At 40.7% G+C, this 18,084-nt stretch overlaps 1 protein-coding gene across 2 annotated transcripts in view; it reads left to right on the top strand.

The window, feature by feature from the left end:
* Atp8b4 (ATPase phospholipid transporting 8B4 (putative)) overlaps positions 1-18,084 on the top strand; it is a 160,082-nt gene that overhangs the window by 78,820 nt on the left and 63,178 nt on the right. The window contains exons 11-14 of one of the 2 annotated variants that reach the window (XM_036185697.1): positions 2,544-2,740; positions 6,448-6,656; positions 10,551-10,594; positions 16,455-16,620. In XM_036185697.1, the coding sequence (XP_036041590.1) occupies positions 2,544-2,740; positions 6,448-6,656; positions 10,551-10,594; positions 16,455-16,620 (616 nt within the window). Of the gene's footprint in view, positions 1-2,543; positions 2,741-6,447; positions 6,657-10,547; positions 10,595-16,454; positions 16,621-18,084 lie in introns of both variants that reach the window. The other variant, XM_036185698.1, reaches the window with a different exon arrangement.

Raw genomic sequence — 18,084 nt, 5'->3', positions numbered from 1 at the left:
TTTATGACACATGTCATATGCATTTGTCAACTCATAAGATATCTAGTTTGAAAACTACTGTGACTTTGGAATATGAGGACAGCAACATTGAAGCATGTCTCCTAGTACCTCATCACAGACTTTCCAGGAGTCTTAAAGAATCTGAGCTCAAATGCACTTGCCTAATTGATATACAATGTAATAGATTGACTCTAAATAGGAGAAGAAGGAAGTGACTACTACTGACAAGACCATGCTTTGCTTTACATATCATCTGCAGACTGGGCTCCTTATAGCTACACTCAGCCCCTTGGCATAAGGTTCCTGGAATGGAGGTGATATCCTCACAAGGAACCTAATCCACTCCAAGAATTTCCAATTTAAATGGCCCTAACCCACTACCAGGGTTTGCATGGGAATTGTCTACTTATCTGTCTATCTATCTATCTATCTATCTATCTATCTATCTATCTATCTATCTTCTATATTATCTATTATCTATCTTATCTATCATCTATCCTATTTATCCATCTATCTACTATCTATCTCATCTATCTATAATCTATCCTACCTATTATCTATCCATCTATCTATCTATCTAACTATCTATCTATCTATCTATCTATCTATCTATCTATCTATTTATCTATCATCTATCACAGGGTAAAGTCACTGGCTCAGAGGCTGGCACTGTCCTCTATTTCTGTGGTAGGAAATAGAATGATTTTCTCGGGACATAAAAACCAAATCCATTCTTAATAGGGCTTTTAATGCCAAACATCATTAATTTTAATGCTTTAAAGTGATTTCATCCAATTAATTTATAGTACCAACTATTAAAAGAAGAAGATACTGTGATACAGATACCAAATTGGTAGGGTATAGGTGATACACAATTTAATTCTTCTCTCATACCTAGATTTTTTAAATGTATCTTCAGTAAGGATTTCTTTAATTTTGTTCCTATTTTATTCACAAGAAAGAAGAAGAAAACAATTCTAGACACCAGGAATAGTCTTTCTTGGAGAAAAATTGGACACATGACTACTTTGTAGATCCATTTCTACCTTGACAGTGATGAGTGTGGGCTCCTGACACAGAAGAACCCTTAGGAGAATGAATCTCCACAAATACATTTTCAAGACACTGCCCTTGTGTCCTTCATCTGTGAGATTGTGGGTTTAGACTCAATGATGACTTCATTGTCTTTCTGATGGACATATTTCTAAAATGTTTGTTTTTCTAATTCTGATAGTAATGGTGATGTTAAAATGTAGTACATACACATTTTTTCCTTGCCTCCCACTTGTTTTAAATATGTCAAATGCAAAGTATCTACATCATGAGGTGTTTTGGTTCATCCTTCTATTTTTTGCTGTCTGTGTGTAAGGATTTGCAGACAGATCTACAGCTAAGAATTCTGACAAATGTGAGATGGTGAAAGGGAGCATCAATCGGTGTATTAGTTGATTATCTTTTTTTAAAAAAGATTTATTTATTTATTATGTATATAGCATGTATGACTGCAGGCCAGAAGAGGGCACCAGATCCCTTTACAGATGGTTGTGAGCCACCATGTGGTTGCTGGGTATTGAACTCAGGACCTCTGGAAGAGCAGTCAGTGCTCTTAACCTCTGAGCCGTCTCTCCAGCCCCCTAGTTGATTATCTTGTTGCTGTTATCAAACACCTGGCAAAAACAATTTAGAAGAAGGATACAGTTTGGTTCACAGCTCTGGGGATGCAGTCAATTGTGATGGTGAAGGCATGAGAGCAGGAAGTGGAGGCAGCTGGTCACGTAGTAGTGAAGACATGGCAGCAGGGGGCGGGGGGGGGCAGCTGGTCATGCGACACTCACATGGTGGTGAAGGTGTGGGAGCAGGGTCCGGAGCAACTGGTCATATGGCACCTGCAGTTAGGGAGCAGAGAGAGTTGGATGCTGGTGCTCAGCGTCCCTTCTCTTTTACATGGTCTGGGAACATCTGCTGGAGGAGTGCTGCTGCCCACATGTAGGAGGGTCTTTCCTCTTCAGTTCACACAGTCTAGATTATCCCTTCCAGACTTGCCCACAGGCTTGTTTTCATGGTGATCTAAGGTCCATCAAGCTGTCAGTTGAGGTGAACCATTACAGTACATTATAGCTGGACAATATATGTAAACTGGGGCCTTCTAGGGCACTGAAGACACACTACAGTCTTCTGGACACCAAGCTTCATTGAAGCATGTGATTTGTCACAGAGTCAGGGTGTGTAGCTACCTATGTGACAGTGGTCAATCCACAGTGTAGTCTTTTCTGTGTTTGTTCTTCTGTTTTTAATCTGTGGATGATTGTATCTGCCTCAGAGAGAGTTAGTGGGAGAATTCAGTGAGGAAATGTATGTCAGATATTTAGCCATATGAGTTTTATTCATAGGCTCTATTGTAAGTAAGAAAAGGTTTATATTACTTGGCTTTCCAATGACAGTTTCTTATGGAAAATTGACTTGTAGTTAGATTGTGTTGATTTGACTAATTTAGGGTTCACATTAACCTTAATCAGACTTCCATACTTCTATTCTTCCTTTAGATTTTTGGATTTCTGGTATGCCTTGGAATTATTCTTGGAATAGGAAATTCAATCTGGGAGAGTGAATCTGGGGACCAGCTCAGAACTTTCCTCTTCTGGAGAGAAGGCAAGAAGAGTTCCTTGTTCTCAGGATTCCTAACGTTCTGGTCGTACATTATCATCCTCAACACGCTTGTGCCCATTTCGTTATATGTGAGGTGAGCTAAGAGTTTACACTGCAATGCAATAGTTTCATCACCTGTGTATGATCTACTACATATGTTAGGAATGAGGTGACTTAGTTCTTTAATTCTCTTTAACCTGTACTTTTTTTTTTTTAAATCACAACAAATACATTTTATTTTCTCCTTGATTAGTAAGGTTTCTTAGGAATGTATTTCTTTGGAACATGTAAACTATGCTATAAGCTCATGCAATTTGATCAATAAAATTGAGCTGGTCTAAGATAAGCAAAAGAAGACCTGGGATAGTTTGAGATGTGGCCTCCCTGTCATTGGCATGCCTCAGGTACCAGGATGCAGGTGATGGTCTACCATTCATTAGCCCTGTAACACTGGGGAAATTACCTTATTATTGACAGCCATTATAAATACAGAAAGGACTCAAAGTAAGGTAGGTGGCAGTACCCAGCCATTTTTAGTAAGTATGGTTCATCTTTCCCACTATCTTGATTTACAGTTTCTCAATTTCGTCCCACAGAGCAATATTAAAATGGTCTATATTGTCTGTATCTGCCTTTGTCTTTCTCAGGTGTGAGTTCTCTCTCTCCCTCTCTGTGACTGTATGTCTGCTCTCTCTCTGTGTGTTCTCTTTCTCCAAATATATGTATGTTTTCATCCTTTCTTCCCTCTCCCATTTCTTTGTACATGTATGTGTGTGAGTGTGTTCAATGAGACTTCAATAAATCTACCCGAGACATTCTCTATCCCAATTCTTCTCAGACTGAGTCAGGTAGGTCCAGAGATCCTGGAGCCAACATAGGACTAGTTTTTTTGTCACTTCTTGCCATCAGTACTTTAGCAGCATACAAAGCCACAAGCTCTGAATCTCCACTAATTATGACTAACCTTTTTTTTCTCTTCCCAAAAACTGAGCTTCACTGAAACAAGGGGAGTAAATGAACAAAATTCACTCTTGTTTTGGATAGAAGTCAGGAAACTGAAATGTCAAGTTATAGGAAATTGACTGGAAGTAGAGGCATTTGGCCACAACACCACAAATTGCTCTGGGCCTTCTGGAGCTGTGGATAGCCTGGGTGCTATGTGATCTGTATTCTACTGGCTCATCTTTGATATTGAGAACCTCTTATGCTTGAACCCCATTATAAAGCCTATAGTAAATGCTGCTCTTTGCCAGAAAGGCTATGATCAGCTTTGTAGCTTTCCTTTTATGACCTAAAAGCAAATTTGATAGAGGTGTACCATCAACACATGCGCACAGTGGCTTGCCTTCTGCACATGCACAGTTTATGTCCTTGTGGATAACACACACTCTTTGTATATTCTTTCTTTGTACTGCTCTGATATTTTTCATTTAATGCTTTGAAAGATTCTTTTTATAGAAACCACAGCTAGATTCCCAGGTTAGCATTCCTTTTACTTTTAGTGTGTAGTTGTTAACACCCCCCCCCATTTCTAATATTAAAAGCCCAGGCTTTGGTCTCAGCATTGCTAATAACATCCCTGGCCTTCCCCAAAGCACTTGGCTTCTTTTTGTCTTGTGTTTGTCAAATATGTGTTGCTCTATAAAATTGAGGACATTAAGAATAATTGATGGGTTGGGGATTTAGCTCAGTGGTAGAGCGCTTGCCTAGCAAGCGCAAGGCTCTGGGTTCATCCTCAGTTTTAAAAAAATTAACTTCTGAATTCCTTTCTATTGAAATAATAGCATCTACCTTTAGGTACCATTCTATATGTGTGTATTCACATGTATTTGATGTTGGCACTTTCTTCTGCATTGCTTTTTATGATTTCACAAACCGTTCCCTGGTGCTCTGTAATGTAACATGAATAGGAGGCTTTGCCATAGTCCACAAATGGCTTTGTTTCCCTTTTTTAAAGTTTGTGTAAGGAGATTCACATACTTTATCTCATGTATGTGTCCCCAAATCTTTTCAGATAGCTCTGCTGAATTGGGGAGTTGGTAGATTCAGGATTACATAGCTAATAATATAGTCAGAATGAAGATCTGAGTCCATATGGTTGATGCTCGCCCTTGGTTTTCCCTCTGTCCCTAAGTTGTGTGGGATTTGGGATGGGTGATGAGAAAAAGCTGAGGTTTTTCCTCTTACTGAATAACTGTGATCTCAACCGGAGGGGAAAAGCGTTCCAAGAAATTTCAGGCTGTTTGGTCCTAAATGCTTAAACACTATGATATAGGAACAGAGAACTGCCAGGTGCCTCTGTGATGAGGGCTGAAGGCCTTCCACAAAATCCCCCATTAGGCTTTTGGATAGGTACAACACGTAAACTAATGCCATATGGTGAGAGCTCATGATTCACTTTGAACAGTTAACAATTCCAGGTGAGCGAAGACATTTATTTTGATAAGATATTTCCATGCTGGCAGTGTGTTTATGCATTAAGAAAGGCCCAGCCCCAAGTTGTGCGTGCGTGCGTGTGCGTGTGTGTGTGTGTGTGCGCGCGCGCGTGTGTGTGTGTGCGTGTGCATGTGTGTGTGTGTGCGTGTGTGTGCGTGTGTGTGTGTGTGTGTGTGTGTGCGTGTGTGTATGAAGGAAAGGTATGCACGTTGTACTGTCACACTCCTAAATCTTCTTTTCCCTAGTAAAAAGGAGACTCGTCTTCTCTACAGGTTAGTTTAAGGCCTCAGAATGTCAGTGAATTTTTTAGATTTCCACTGACTTGTACTGCAGCATGGGAGAATCAAAGGCCAATATGTTCCTTTTGCTTTGAGTTTACAGGGAACTACCAGATTTGCAGACAATTGAAAGCTTGGAGTGATTTTTGCAGAGTGACCCTCCTTTCAGGAGCAATATATCCTCCAGCATCCTCAAGGGATGTTCAGGACTGCTGATTGTACTGAACCTTACATGTACATCTCCTGTTTTATATACATATAAAATGAAGTTTTGATTAAAAATTTGGCACAGTAAGGGATTAACAAGAATAGTGAATAAATATAAAAATTATAATCACATAGTATAATAAATGTTGTATTAGCTGGGTAGTGGTGGCACACACCTTTAATCCCATCACTTGGGAGGCAGAGGCAGGTGGATCTCTGAGTTCAAGGACAGCTTGGTCTACAGAGCGAGTTCCAGGACAGCCAAAGCTACACAGAGAGAAACCCTGTCACAAAAAAGCCAAACCTCCCCCCAAAAGTTATGCTAATATGTTTTTCCTGTTTCAAAGTTTTACATTTTTCTTTTCTTTTTTTATTTTTGTTTGCTTAATAGAGATTTATTGTTGGCTTCTTTTGCAAAGTAAGACCATATCAATGTGTTTTTTCCAACTAAAAATCTGCCAAATATCTTCAATAAGGATTTGTTTTCTCTGAGATGCAGATGGCATTTCAAATTAACACATTGTACAGAACTCCCCATTGGGCTTATTTAATATAGAGAACCATAGGCCATTGCCTGAAGTTTCCTGATGAGGCAGCCATTTTGCCTTATGATGCTTGTAAGGAAGTAACTTAGACACTAAGGTTTATGAGCAGATTCTCAGCTGAGGCATTTCTGAAGATCACTAGGATCTAGGGATGGGGCACTTACAGTTTTTGTTTTTGAACCTCTTGAGGACTTTGGCAAAGCTTTGTGTGTTCAGATGTTCATGGAATCTTTTCTCTCTCTCTCTCTCTCTTTCCTTCCTTCCTTCCTTCCTTCCTTCCTTCCTTCCTTCCTTCCTTCCTTCCTTCCTTCCTTTCACATCTTAATGGACCACAGTGTGGAAGTAATCCGTCTGGGACACAGTTACTTTATAAACTGGGACCGGAAGATGTATTATGCTGCAAAAGAAATGCCTGCTGAAGCCCGGACAACCACACTCAACGAGGAGCTGGGCCAGATTGAATATATTTTCTCTGACAAAACGGGAACTCTCACTCAAAATATCATGACTTTTAAAAAATGTTCCATTAATGGGAGAGTCTATGGTAAGGGAATAGTTTTTTCCTCTTAATAATACTGAATAAATAAATAAATAAGCAACATCATTAAAAAATAATATCCTGTTACCCAAATCATCATGACTTTCTTATTAAGCATTGCCGTGATGCTTGACAGGTAATGAATACTCATGAACTAGTTATTGTACACATTTGGAACAATTTGATGAAACTTAGGATCTGTTGCTATTCATGGGTAGAGTCAGTTCCCTTTGATACTCTGCTATGTGGTTTTGTGCTGTAGTGCCACAGAGGCCAAATTCCCTGGAAGGATGAGTTCTAGGCAGCATGCTTTATCTTGTTAAGCCAATGTCTTATGCTTCCTCCTGTGTTCGATGTGGGACCAATGCCAATATATGTGTTTGTGAGGAAATTTAGTATTTATTTCCTGAAGTGCATACTTTCTAGGGAACCTTCACTTCTGCCAAGTTCCTCTATGCACTCTCCTATATGGATAAATCATCTGTATTTGGGTTTTCAAGCATCCTTTTTATACCTGGCCCTTCTCTAATTGATATTGGCTAGTTAGTAGACAATTCCTTCTGTAGAGAACACAGGGGCCCGATGGGACCTTCCACAGTATTTTTCTGGATCTTCATGGAAGTCATTTTGGGAAGTCAAGGAGTTCCAAGAGAGGATAGCTTTTCTTTGTCTCCTGATGGGAAGGAAACCTCACACATTGCCTAATAATTTAAAGCAGGATTTGATTCCGATGGAAAACAAGAGGTTGAAAAAGTTGAGGTTCTACACTGTCCTGCCTTTTGGTCCCCCTCTCTTTGTACCGCACCACCATCAACCCCACAGTAATGGCATCCTCAGCTCTCCCGTACCTTTTGCTCCATAGCCTGCCTTATTTGGTAGAAGACATGATGACTACCAGCCTGAGATTTCTTTCTTCTTATATTCACATCATGCCTGCTAAATAGCATAGAACCATTACTTAAAATAGCTGCACATTTTCAGAGATATTCTAAAAATACTGCCTTGACCTAAATAGTGTAAGTAAGAATATTTTAGAATATTAGAGGATATTATGAAATTTAAGGATACTTTTGCTTCATATTAGCACAGTAGTATCATTTCTGAGAAGCAGTCTGAAAGTACTAGACATGTGGATCAACAGCCATTTGTAGAAATGTTTATTGCAGGCTAATTTTAGAAATAACTTCTTGACATTTTTCAAATAGAGAACTCAAGATCTTTGTAAACACCTATATTTTAAAAATCCTATGAAAGCTTGAAATTTCCCTCATAGTATACAAGAAAGCAGTGGAAGGAGTTAAGTATTCTCTTTTGGCCCTGATTTATATGCATTATAATTTGTAATATATTTATGCCCTTAAAACATATTCTTCCTTGCACACTCTGAGACAGTTCAGAATTGCTTTTTTGAGCACAGCTTAATCTTGTTTTGAATCATAGATCTGGGTTTTGGGAAATTTTAGCTTTTTACTCTGACGTTTTGTCTTAGTGTACTATTGCTGTGATGAAACACCATGACCAACACAACTCAGGGAGAAAAGGGATTATTTGGCTTACTTTCCCATATTACTGTTTATCATCAAAGGAAGTCAGGGCAGGAACTCAAACAGGGCAGGAGCCTGGAGGCAGGAGCTGATGCAGAGGCCATGGAGGAGTGCTGCTTACTGCCTTGCTCCTCATGGCTTGCTCAACCTGTTTTCTTATAGAACCCAGGACCACCAGCCCAGGGATGGTACCACCCGCAATGGGCTGGGCCTTCCCACATCCATCACTGACTTTAAAAATGCTGCCCCCCCCCAGCATGATCCTATGGAGGCATTTTCTCAATTGAGATCCCTCCTCTCTGATAACTCCAACATGTGTCAAATTGACATAAAACTAGCCAGCACACCTATCTACATGTAGTTAGAGTTTTCCTGCCTGGCCCACAGTCAGGACAAATCTCTCTTACCCGCCAGTCCCACAGCTGCTCAGACCCAACCAAGTAAACACACAGAAACTATATTGTTTACAAACTGTATGGCCGTGGCAGGCTTCTTGTTATCTACTTCTATCTTAAATTAACCCATTTTTGTTAGGCTATACTTTGCCACATGGCTTGTGGCTTACCGGTGTCTTTACACGTTGCTTCTCATGGCGGCGGCTGACAGTGTCTCTCCCCGAGCCTTCCACTTCCCAGAATTCTCTTCTCTCTTGTCCCGCCTATACTTCCTGCCTGGCCACTGGCCAAACAGCATTTTATTTATACAGAGCGATATCCACAGCAATCTACATGTTGTTTTTGTACTCTGAACTGTTTCCGTTTTAGACTTTTAATTTTTCTTCTGTTTTATCACAGTCCTGCAATGGGCCCTCTTTGAGGTACCACTTAGTACAAAGACACAGTTGCTTCTCTTCTTTTCATCATTTCATTAGAAAAATAAAATGTTCACTTCCAACATACAACAGTGTAGAATAAACATTCTTTTCTCCCTTTGGTAGCTCACATAGCATCTTCATATATGATTAAATTAGTTCTCAGGAGGAGGCTTCCAGGTCAGTTCCAGTTTGATTCCTTCCATTCCTATGTTTGAAGTGTCTTGAGCAAATTCTGGGAGGTAACCAAGAGCAATAACAATCTGTATTGTTTCACAAGTCTCTGGGACTCACCCTGACCACTGGATCAAAAGCAGGTTTCCCATGGCAGGCACTGGTGTTTTTGTTAGTTTATGGTTCTTCTGGGGAGCACTATCATTCAATATTCCTCATCTTATTATTGTTTGCTCATTTGTTATTAGTTCTTGGAGAATTTTGTGCAATGCAATGATCACATTCACCCTCCCCAAAGACTCCTCCTAGATTCATGCCATGTTCCCTACCCACCCAACTTGGTGTCTTCTTTGTTATTAACCTATCAAGTGCAGCTTATGCTGCCCATCTGCTCTTGGATGTGTGGCCTTTACTGGAGGATACTCTAACACTGGAGGCTGCATCCATAAGGGAAATTGACTTTCTCTCTCCCAGTAGCTATGAAATGACAATAGCTTCTTACCTTCGAGTGTGACTTTGTGCCCACATCCCCTTTCCATATTGGCATTTTGTATGGCCTGAGACAATCTAGGTCTTATGCCTGGTGTCTCAACTGCTGAGAGTTCATGTGGGCCCTGCTATGTCCAGAATACAGTTTTCTTGTAGTCATCCACTTCTTATGGCTCTTACAATCTTCCTGCCCCCTCATCTAACATGATCCCTGAGCCTTGGGTGGATGGAATGGGATACAGATGCTCTGTTTAGGGCTGAGCATTCCCACAGTCAGTTGTGGGTCTCTGTGTTAATGATCATCTGCTGCAAAAGGAAGCTGTTCTAGTGAGGGTCGAGTGATGCTGGGCCACATGTCTCATCATTTTATTTTAAATTTCTACTTTTTTTTTTAGATTTATCTTAAGCATAAGCATCTCACTACATTAACTGTCATGTATAGGGCTATAAATATTGTACCAATTTTTGAAATTCTATTCCATCTAGTAGTAGTGTTTCAGGGAAGAGCATACCAGTTTGGTTATCCAATACAAATGGTCATCCCAGAAAACATACATACAAGTGGCATTATGCAGACTGAGCAGGCTGTGTTTAGGGATATATATATATATACACACACACACACACACACACACACATATATATGCAGTTAATGGAAAAAGAGACCATTAATTTAAAGAGAGAAAGAAAGGGTATGTAAGATTGTTTGGAGAGAGGAAAGGGAAGGAGGTAAATTTTGTAACTGTATTATACTCCCCCCAAAATATAAAAAAAAAACCCAAAACCCAAATGAAAAACAATACTAAGTTTATTTCTAAAGTTAAATACCTAAAACTACTTTCCATTTTACTTACTATTTACTTTTAATGTTTGTTTTAGCAGGTGAAGTACCAGATGACCTGGGCCAGAAGAAAGAAATAAGTAAGGTATAGAAGATATGCATTTCATCTTCTGTTTTAATTTTAAACTGTATATGCTTTTAAAGTATGATACATTCCTAAAGGCCTGATTCATATTATCCACCATGAGACATGTAAAGTAAATATAAAAAGAAATGGATTCACATGGTTCAAACTTTCTTTAATCCAGGTACTTTGGTCGCAGTTTCCAAATCTTGAGAGTCATTTCTGCATATGCAAACAATGTGTTTCAGTGCTCATAAACTGTGGTGGGAGAATATACATTCTCTTCTTTAACTTTTCTCAGCCTCAGAAACCTTAATAGATTAGTTTTTTTTTTGAGACAGGGTTTCTCTGTATAGTTTTGGTGCCTGTCCTGGATCTCGCTCTGTAGACCAGGCTGGCCTCGAACTCGCAGAGATCCGCCTTGCTCTACCTCCCAAGTGCTGGGATTAAAAGTGTACACCACTGCTATCTGGCCATAGATCAATTTTAGGTTCTTATTATTTTCAATTGCTAAATGATATCCTGCTCTATTTATGTCCTACAATATATGTAATGAAACACTAGTGGGAATTAAAAATGTCTCTTATGGTTTGATAGTAAAGAAAACTCAGGAAAACTGAGTAAGTATGCTATTCCATAATATTGGAATATCCTGCAGAATGCATTTCAAGAAATGAAATTACTCCATAAAAATGTGTGGGTATCTGTAGGTTGTTAGATATTGCAAACAGTTACATTTTCAATCAGATAAAAAAGATACACCTAATCTCTTTTAAGGACACATTGTCAATGATCAAAGTTATTCCCACTAGGATTACCTCCTCTTAAAAGTTTATAGCACTGCCTAGCATGACCTCTCTGGACACCAACCTTTCATGCATGGACTTTTCATGGACATTAAACAAACATTTATTACATTCAGGATGTAACAAATGCTCACATGAAAAAAAGCTGGTATAACACAAATACCTGATAAATGGTAGCGATTATTAAATTGTGTTTGGGTGGGGAAATAACAAGAGCTAGACTAGGGAGCTATAACTTTACAAAATATTTAAAGCAGCACATTTTGCCTAGTTTTGACTTTGCTATTTCCTATATGGCTGGCCTTAACAATTCAGTCTCACCTGTAAAACGGGGAAAATAGTGAGTATTCCAGATGCTTGTTAGGATCTATATGTGTCATAATTTATAAAGCTGTTAGCCTATTTCCTGGTCCATTTTCAACAATATTTATTTTAGTCAGTATTATGCATTTTAGAATAAAGCTGGTTTGAGGAAGGAAGAGCCTACACCTGGCTGCAGTTTTACCTCGGGTGTTGACAAACTCTGTCTTGGAATGGATAGCTTTTCTCCACATTGCTGCTCTTTTAAAAAGTAGTCAGAATAGCATCTGTTCTTTCAACTTCAGAATCAAATGCCAGTCTGTAACACAAATGTCAGTAGTACATTAGGGAAGAAGGGTTAAAAATTCACAAGTTTTAGGTTATAGAAAAATAGCATGCTGCATCCATTACTTTCTCTTGAAATGTTTAGTGAGATTTATAGATTTGTATATTTATAAAACACATTACTATATTTGCTATAACAAATGTTAATTCACAAGTATAATAGTTCAAAGGGGTTATAAAAAGGCACATACTATTTAAGGTCAGATATTGCTTTCAAAAAGAATTTAGTTGGGTCAGGATTTCCCACAAATTTTGATGTCAAAGGGTACAATGGAGTTCTATGACCTTGAGAGAAAAATGCCAGGGATATGGATTCATCTTCCTGTTCTAATGGATGGAAAAATGCAGGTCCCACAACAAGGCAAAGTCTCTACACTGGTGGGAAATATGACTGAAGATGACACTGTGAATGCCACGGCCTTTGCCACCAGCTGATTTTCACCTCTTCTGACACTCATGCTTAGCTTAGTATGCTACTGAACTGCAGAAATATGGATGTGGGTCCTACCCTGAGTCATGTGAAAGATGTCACTAAAGGCTTTGGTCCTGGGAGTCAAGGCTATTCAATTGGCAATGCCCCCAAGCAAGCCATGGCACATAATTGCCATGCCAGGCGAGAAGCACATCACTTCTCCAGGAAGCAGTGCAGGCCACATTGTCATCTATGTGCCTATCATTGAGCTGGTTGGGATGAAAAGCCACCCTACTGGTTAAGAGCCCTGGGTTGGGGGTGAGGGAGGGAGTGGACAGATAAAGCCTGATGGGTCATCATGAAGCGTATGGGCCTTGCTTCTGCAAGTGGCGCCCAATCACAGGGTTAAGTATGGCACTAGGCTATCTGTACTGAAGGTGAACTGACAAACATCTGTGAGGGCCATGCAGTGATTAGAAAAACACAGCCAGAGCTGATTCAGACTGACAAGTGTCATGAGTTCCTTGGGGAGACCAAGCCACACAGAGGCAAGACCCCCTGGTACTGGAGGCAGGCGGGGCTCTAATTCTGAGGACACCCAAGCAAGTGGTATAGAGGAGGTGGCTGGTTCATGCCCACAAGTTCAAACCCATAGTTCTCCCAGCAAACTCAATCTCTTGCTGAAGCCACTGGGAAGCAGCTTCAGTGGAGTCCCCCTGACTTCTATCCACAGTGTCTGGCTACTGCCAACCTCTCTAGACAACCACAGTGACATCAAGGACCCTATGCTGTAGGGAGGAGTTGGCAGAAGGAGGGGCTGCATTCAAGCTGTGGTGTACCCACCTCAGCAGCACTCCCATGGCAAGGACAACCAAGAGAGTGACAAGGATGACATGCAGAACTCAGTTCTGCCATTAGCTACAAGTGGAGAAGGCAGGGTAGCTGAGCTCAGTGGGTAGTTCTGCAGACAGGCAGCCGTCAGTGACTCAGCCTGACATCATCAACATCTTGGCTGAGAAGCTTCAAGAATTTCAGGAAGATCTGTTGATTCTGTTTATCAGGACTAGCTGTGGGGCTGGAGTCCAGGTGTGACTGTGCCTACACACTGCCTGCCCACCCCACCTCTACCAATGAGGGCACAGACAGAGCTGCCGAGATTGGCAGTGCTCTCAACCCACCCCTGTACACAGATGTCCTCTGGATCTGTCATCTCCCACATCACCAAGATGCTTTTTAGAGATCCAGTTAATGTCAGTGACCTAGGTCATCAGCACAGGCCTGCCACACCTTGTGGAGGGTGGTGAACTGAGTCCCCTGGCACTCAGATGGTGGGAAGGGTTCCTCATTTTCTATCAGACTAAGCCAAGGTAATAAAGAGTCAAGCAGCCCTGAGGAGGAGGAGGAGAAGGTAGTAGAAGACAGTGGAGAGAAGGCTTGTCTGAGAAGGTCTAGTGAGCCCGTGAGTGAGGGGAGAGTACTAGCTAACCATGTGGAAGTGTGTGGAAGCCAAGACTGTAAACTGTGAGGTTTGTCTCAGGGGGAACATGGAGAAAAGGAAGCTCAAGACTGATGAACAGAGGAAGACCCATAACTGGCAGTTAATCTGCACCTTTATCTCCATGCTGCCTCAGGAAGGCATGCTCACTGACCTGGTAGAATGGACTACCAGATTTGGCACCAAGTGGTCAACACTGATTGGCTTCACAGCAGCACAAGTCTGATAGACAGAAACACTCTCAGCCCTACATGGCCAAGTGCCAGTGAGGGCTGACTCTGCAGTCCCTCACCAGGGCCCCTCCCTGTCCCATGTCTCTTTTCCCATTTTACTAAACAGTTCATCCAGAGCCCAGGCCATGGGTGTGGGAATGAGCTACATGTCTCATCCTTGGGGGCTGGGTCTGTGTGTCATATCAGGGGCCCAGCCTAGAAATTCAGAAGACATTGGGCTCTGGGACTCTAGCTACAGTTACCAGCCTGCCCCTGTTGTGAAGAATCCCAGCCTATTCTTCATTCCTCTTGGGACAGTACTAAACTCAGGGATCTGGCTGCTCTGCCAGACTAGGAACAGGATATCTCAGTGAGAGTATGATGACAGGTTACCATGGCACTACAGACATAGTGGAGAGACGTATTTGAATTGTGCCACTGGCATGCATGCAGACTGTCCTAGTCTACATGCTTATTGAATGTGGTTGACACAGGCTCTGGGGCTCTTCATTGTCAGTGCTGTGGACCTGGCTATGATGGACCCCTAATCTCTGTTTCTGAGGTCAGAGGAACCTTTTTCAAGTCCCTTAGTGTTACCAAATCTCACTACTCTTAGGGATAGTAGGGATAGGCCTGCTTGTAGAAAGCTAGAACACCTCAGTTCTCCCTGCTACTCTATCTTCCTTGGCTTCTTACAAGGTATTCAATGTGGGGAATAGGGTTAAGACAACCAGTTAGGGATCCTGTGATCCCATAGGGTCTGATGCTAAGGAGTAGTGAATGAACTCAATGCTGCTCCAAGCTCCAGCCCCAGACACCATTTTTTTTTTTGCTCTCTGTTAGATGGCTTTGTAGGTGATCTACAGTGGTAGAGGGGCTGAAAGTGTGACAGCTGCCTTTGTAGCTAGACCCTGGAGCCCTGTAGCTCCTATAAACTCACTGGATCAGGGAGTGAATAGAACCACGGTAAGGGAGAAAGGAGTGTATTGCCAAAAGCATTGTTTATTCATCCCACAAAAGGATGCATTGAAACTTTTATAAAAGGAGAATACATGAAAATTAGCATTCTCTCAAAACTAAGGATGATTCTGGACATGGAGGGGGTGTGAACAGGTAGTTATACTTCAACATTTCTGTGAGATGCATATAGATTCAGACTTTGGAGTCAAAGAAAAGGAAGTCTAGCCACAGTGTGAAGCTTGACTGTTAACTGGATAACATTAAATAATGCAGTATGATTTTATCTTTGAAGAGGACTCTTAATTTTGGTTACAAAGTAGAAGGCATGTGTTACAAGCCTGGGTATGGGAATACAGTGGAAAAGTGAGGGCCAAAGTAATTGAATGGTTGTAGTGTCCCTATAAAGTGAGAAGTTGAGAGATACCATCTGTTTAGGAAAGGAAATGGACATTTTATTACTTATAAGACTGTCATAAAGCTTCCAAAATCATAATATAATTGTCCTAAAGGTGGGGGAATGACTGCATGAAATCAACAAAAGGACAAAACATGGAGATCAGGTTGGAGTTCTCAAATGTACAGAAGTATGTGGTGACGGTGTTACGTGACACTATTCTAAGAATATGAGAACAAACACCTACTCACCTCAGAGAAGGAACTGAAGACAGACCAAAGTAACCATGCCACCAAGGTCTGTCTTAGTGAGCCAATGAGCTTTATTGGACTATGAGTATTTATAGGAAAATGGGTGAGCCGTTACTTACAGGAGCAGAATATCTCAGAAGCTGCATCACCAGAACCCACCTTAGTGTGGTGACAGCTCACGAAAGCTGGAAACCTGCAAAACCTACAGGCAGCTCAACAGGTTGGAGAGTGTCCTTCTAGGTAGCTCAGTTGGTCTGAGTCTCTTCAAGGCAGCCTGGCTGGTCTCTGACCCTTTTAGGCAGTATTTATGGCCTGAGGGTGTCCTTTACAGCTTATTAAATGGCTTTACTGCTTATATACTTGTGGAAGGAGGGTGGGCGTCTGTTGAATCTGTTTGATTTCAGGGACTTCCTGAAGCTATTCTGAGTTGTTTACTTGCTGAGTTTAGAGAACTCACTGCAGGATGGAATGTTTCACCTCCTCTTTAACATTCTGTGTCTTAATGAACTCCTCTCCAAGACAGCAGTATGTGAATGTATACTAGACATTTTCTATTTTTCAAATAATCTGGGATGAGTTAGTGGTTGCAGATTTTTTTAAAGTAAGGTAATTACAACCCCATGAAAAGCACAAAGGTCAAAAATGAAAAGAGAGCAATGGATTATTGGTGGAAAAAGTTTGACTTGGTGGTGGTGTTCTCTTACAGAAAAAGGAGGCTGTGGACTTCTCAGGCAAATGTCAATCAGAAAGAACACTTCATTTCTTTGACCACAGTCTAATGGAATCCATTGAGCGGGGGGACCCCAAAGTACATGAATTTCTTCGCTTACTTGCTCTCTGCCATACTGTAATGTCAGAGGAGGATAGTGCAGGTAAGTGAAATGTGTTTGAGTAGTGAGCCTTTTAAAAAATATAATAAAGATAAGCACTGATATTAAAATTGTAGGATTTCTGAAGTAAAGGTAGAATATTCCAAACAAGATTTTCTTGTCACTAGCTTTTTATTTGTTTATATCTTGAATGCATCTCATAAACAAGGAAATATTTTTATTGTTTCTTCATTTTATTTACATGTATGGGTGTCTTGCCTGCATGTGTGTCTGTGTACCATTTGTGTGTAGTGCCCATGGAGGCCAGAAGAGGGTGTCTGATTACCTGGGACTGGAGTTACAGAGAAGCATGAGCTGCTATGTGGGTGCTGGGAATTGAACCCAGGCTGTTGGAAAGAACAGCCTGGGTTCTTAACTGCTGAGCCATCACTCCAATCCCCATAAATACTTTTAAAAGAAAGTTACAGTACCAGTGGAAAGCTAAAGATCCAAATATGTCTTTCAACTGGGATGAAATGCTTCTTATGATTGAGCACCACATTTGACTATAAAACTTCTAGTACCCAGAACAAATAGGGAGATACAGTTGAGTCACATAGCACATGAACTTCTAATGGATAAAGAAGACCATAGAATGGGGATAAATCTACATCAAAACACTGTGGTCATCATGCTGGTCAAGGCCTTTTATGTGCTACATGGTTGTTTGGAGCTCAGGGTTTATAAAATGCAACAAAACCAGCTGGCTTACTTTGCATTTTGATGCTGGGAGGCAATCGATGATGCCAAAGAATCAGCTTCTTCCTTGAAGTCTAACAGACCCACCTGTAAGTTTAGTTTCTTTTTCGCTACCAAATATTAAGTTAAAATTACTACCCAAGGAAGTAATAAGTGCTGGATTAACCCATTCTTTAGATTTTAATTGCTTTGAAGATTCACATAATTATATTTATGGCTTTAATTGATCTTTATAATATTAACACCACAAGGAATTATTATTATATTCCCTTCTGGGAATTGCCTTAAGGAAGTCTCTTTCATTTCTGCCTTTTGAGTTTATTTAATTTCCAAAACCCTATTTCATTTTAATAGCAATCTGTTTTCCATTAATGTTATGATATTCTTTAGATCTCATTGAGGATATTAATTATACTTAATTTAAAATTTGCTTTTGTTTCATCCAGTGTGCTGTATTTTACTGAGTGTGTTCTCTCTTTCTTTCTGTCTCTCTCTTTTTCCCTCCCTCTCTCCCCTTCTTTCCTCCCTCCCTCCCCACCTTCTGCATCTAACTTTCATGCTGTTCTCAAATGTTTGGTGATTTCTGGTTGTCTGTTCCTTTTTGTATGAGAGAATACCTACTTGGTGAATGCCATTTATCACTGCAATCTGTTGCTCAAGATTGTATGGATGAGGCAGATCATGAACTGGCCTTCTGGATGTGGGGTCCTCTGTTCTGGGCATCACATCACCTATGTTACTGTCTTCCTTTTCCAGGGCTGCCACAAG

This window comes from Onychomys torridus, chromosome 4 (genome assembly GCF_903995425.1).
Source record: "Onychomys torridus chromosome 4, mOncTor1.1, whole genome shotgun sequence".
NCBI lineage: Eukaryota > Metazoa > Chordata > Mammalia > Rodentia > Cricetidae > Onychomys > Onychomys torridus.
This window is presented reverse-complemented; position numbering and strand designations above follow the sequence as displayed.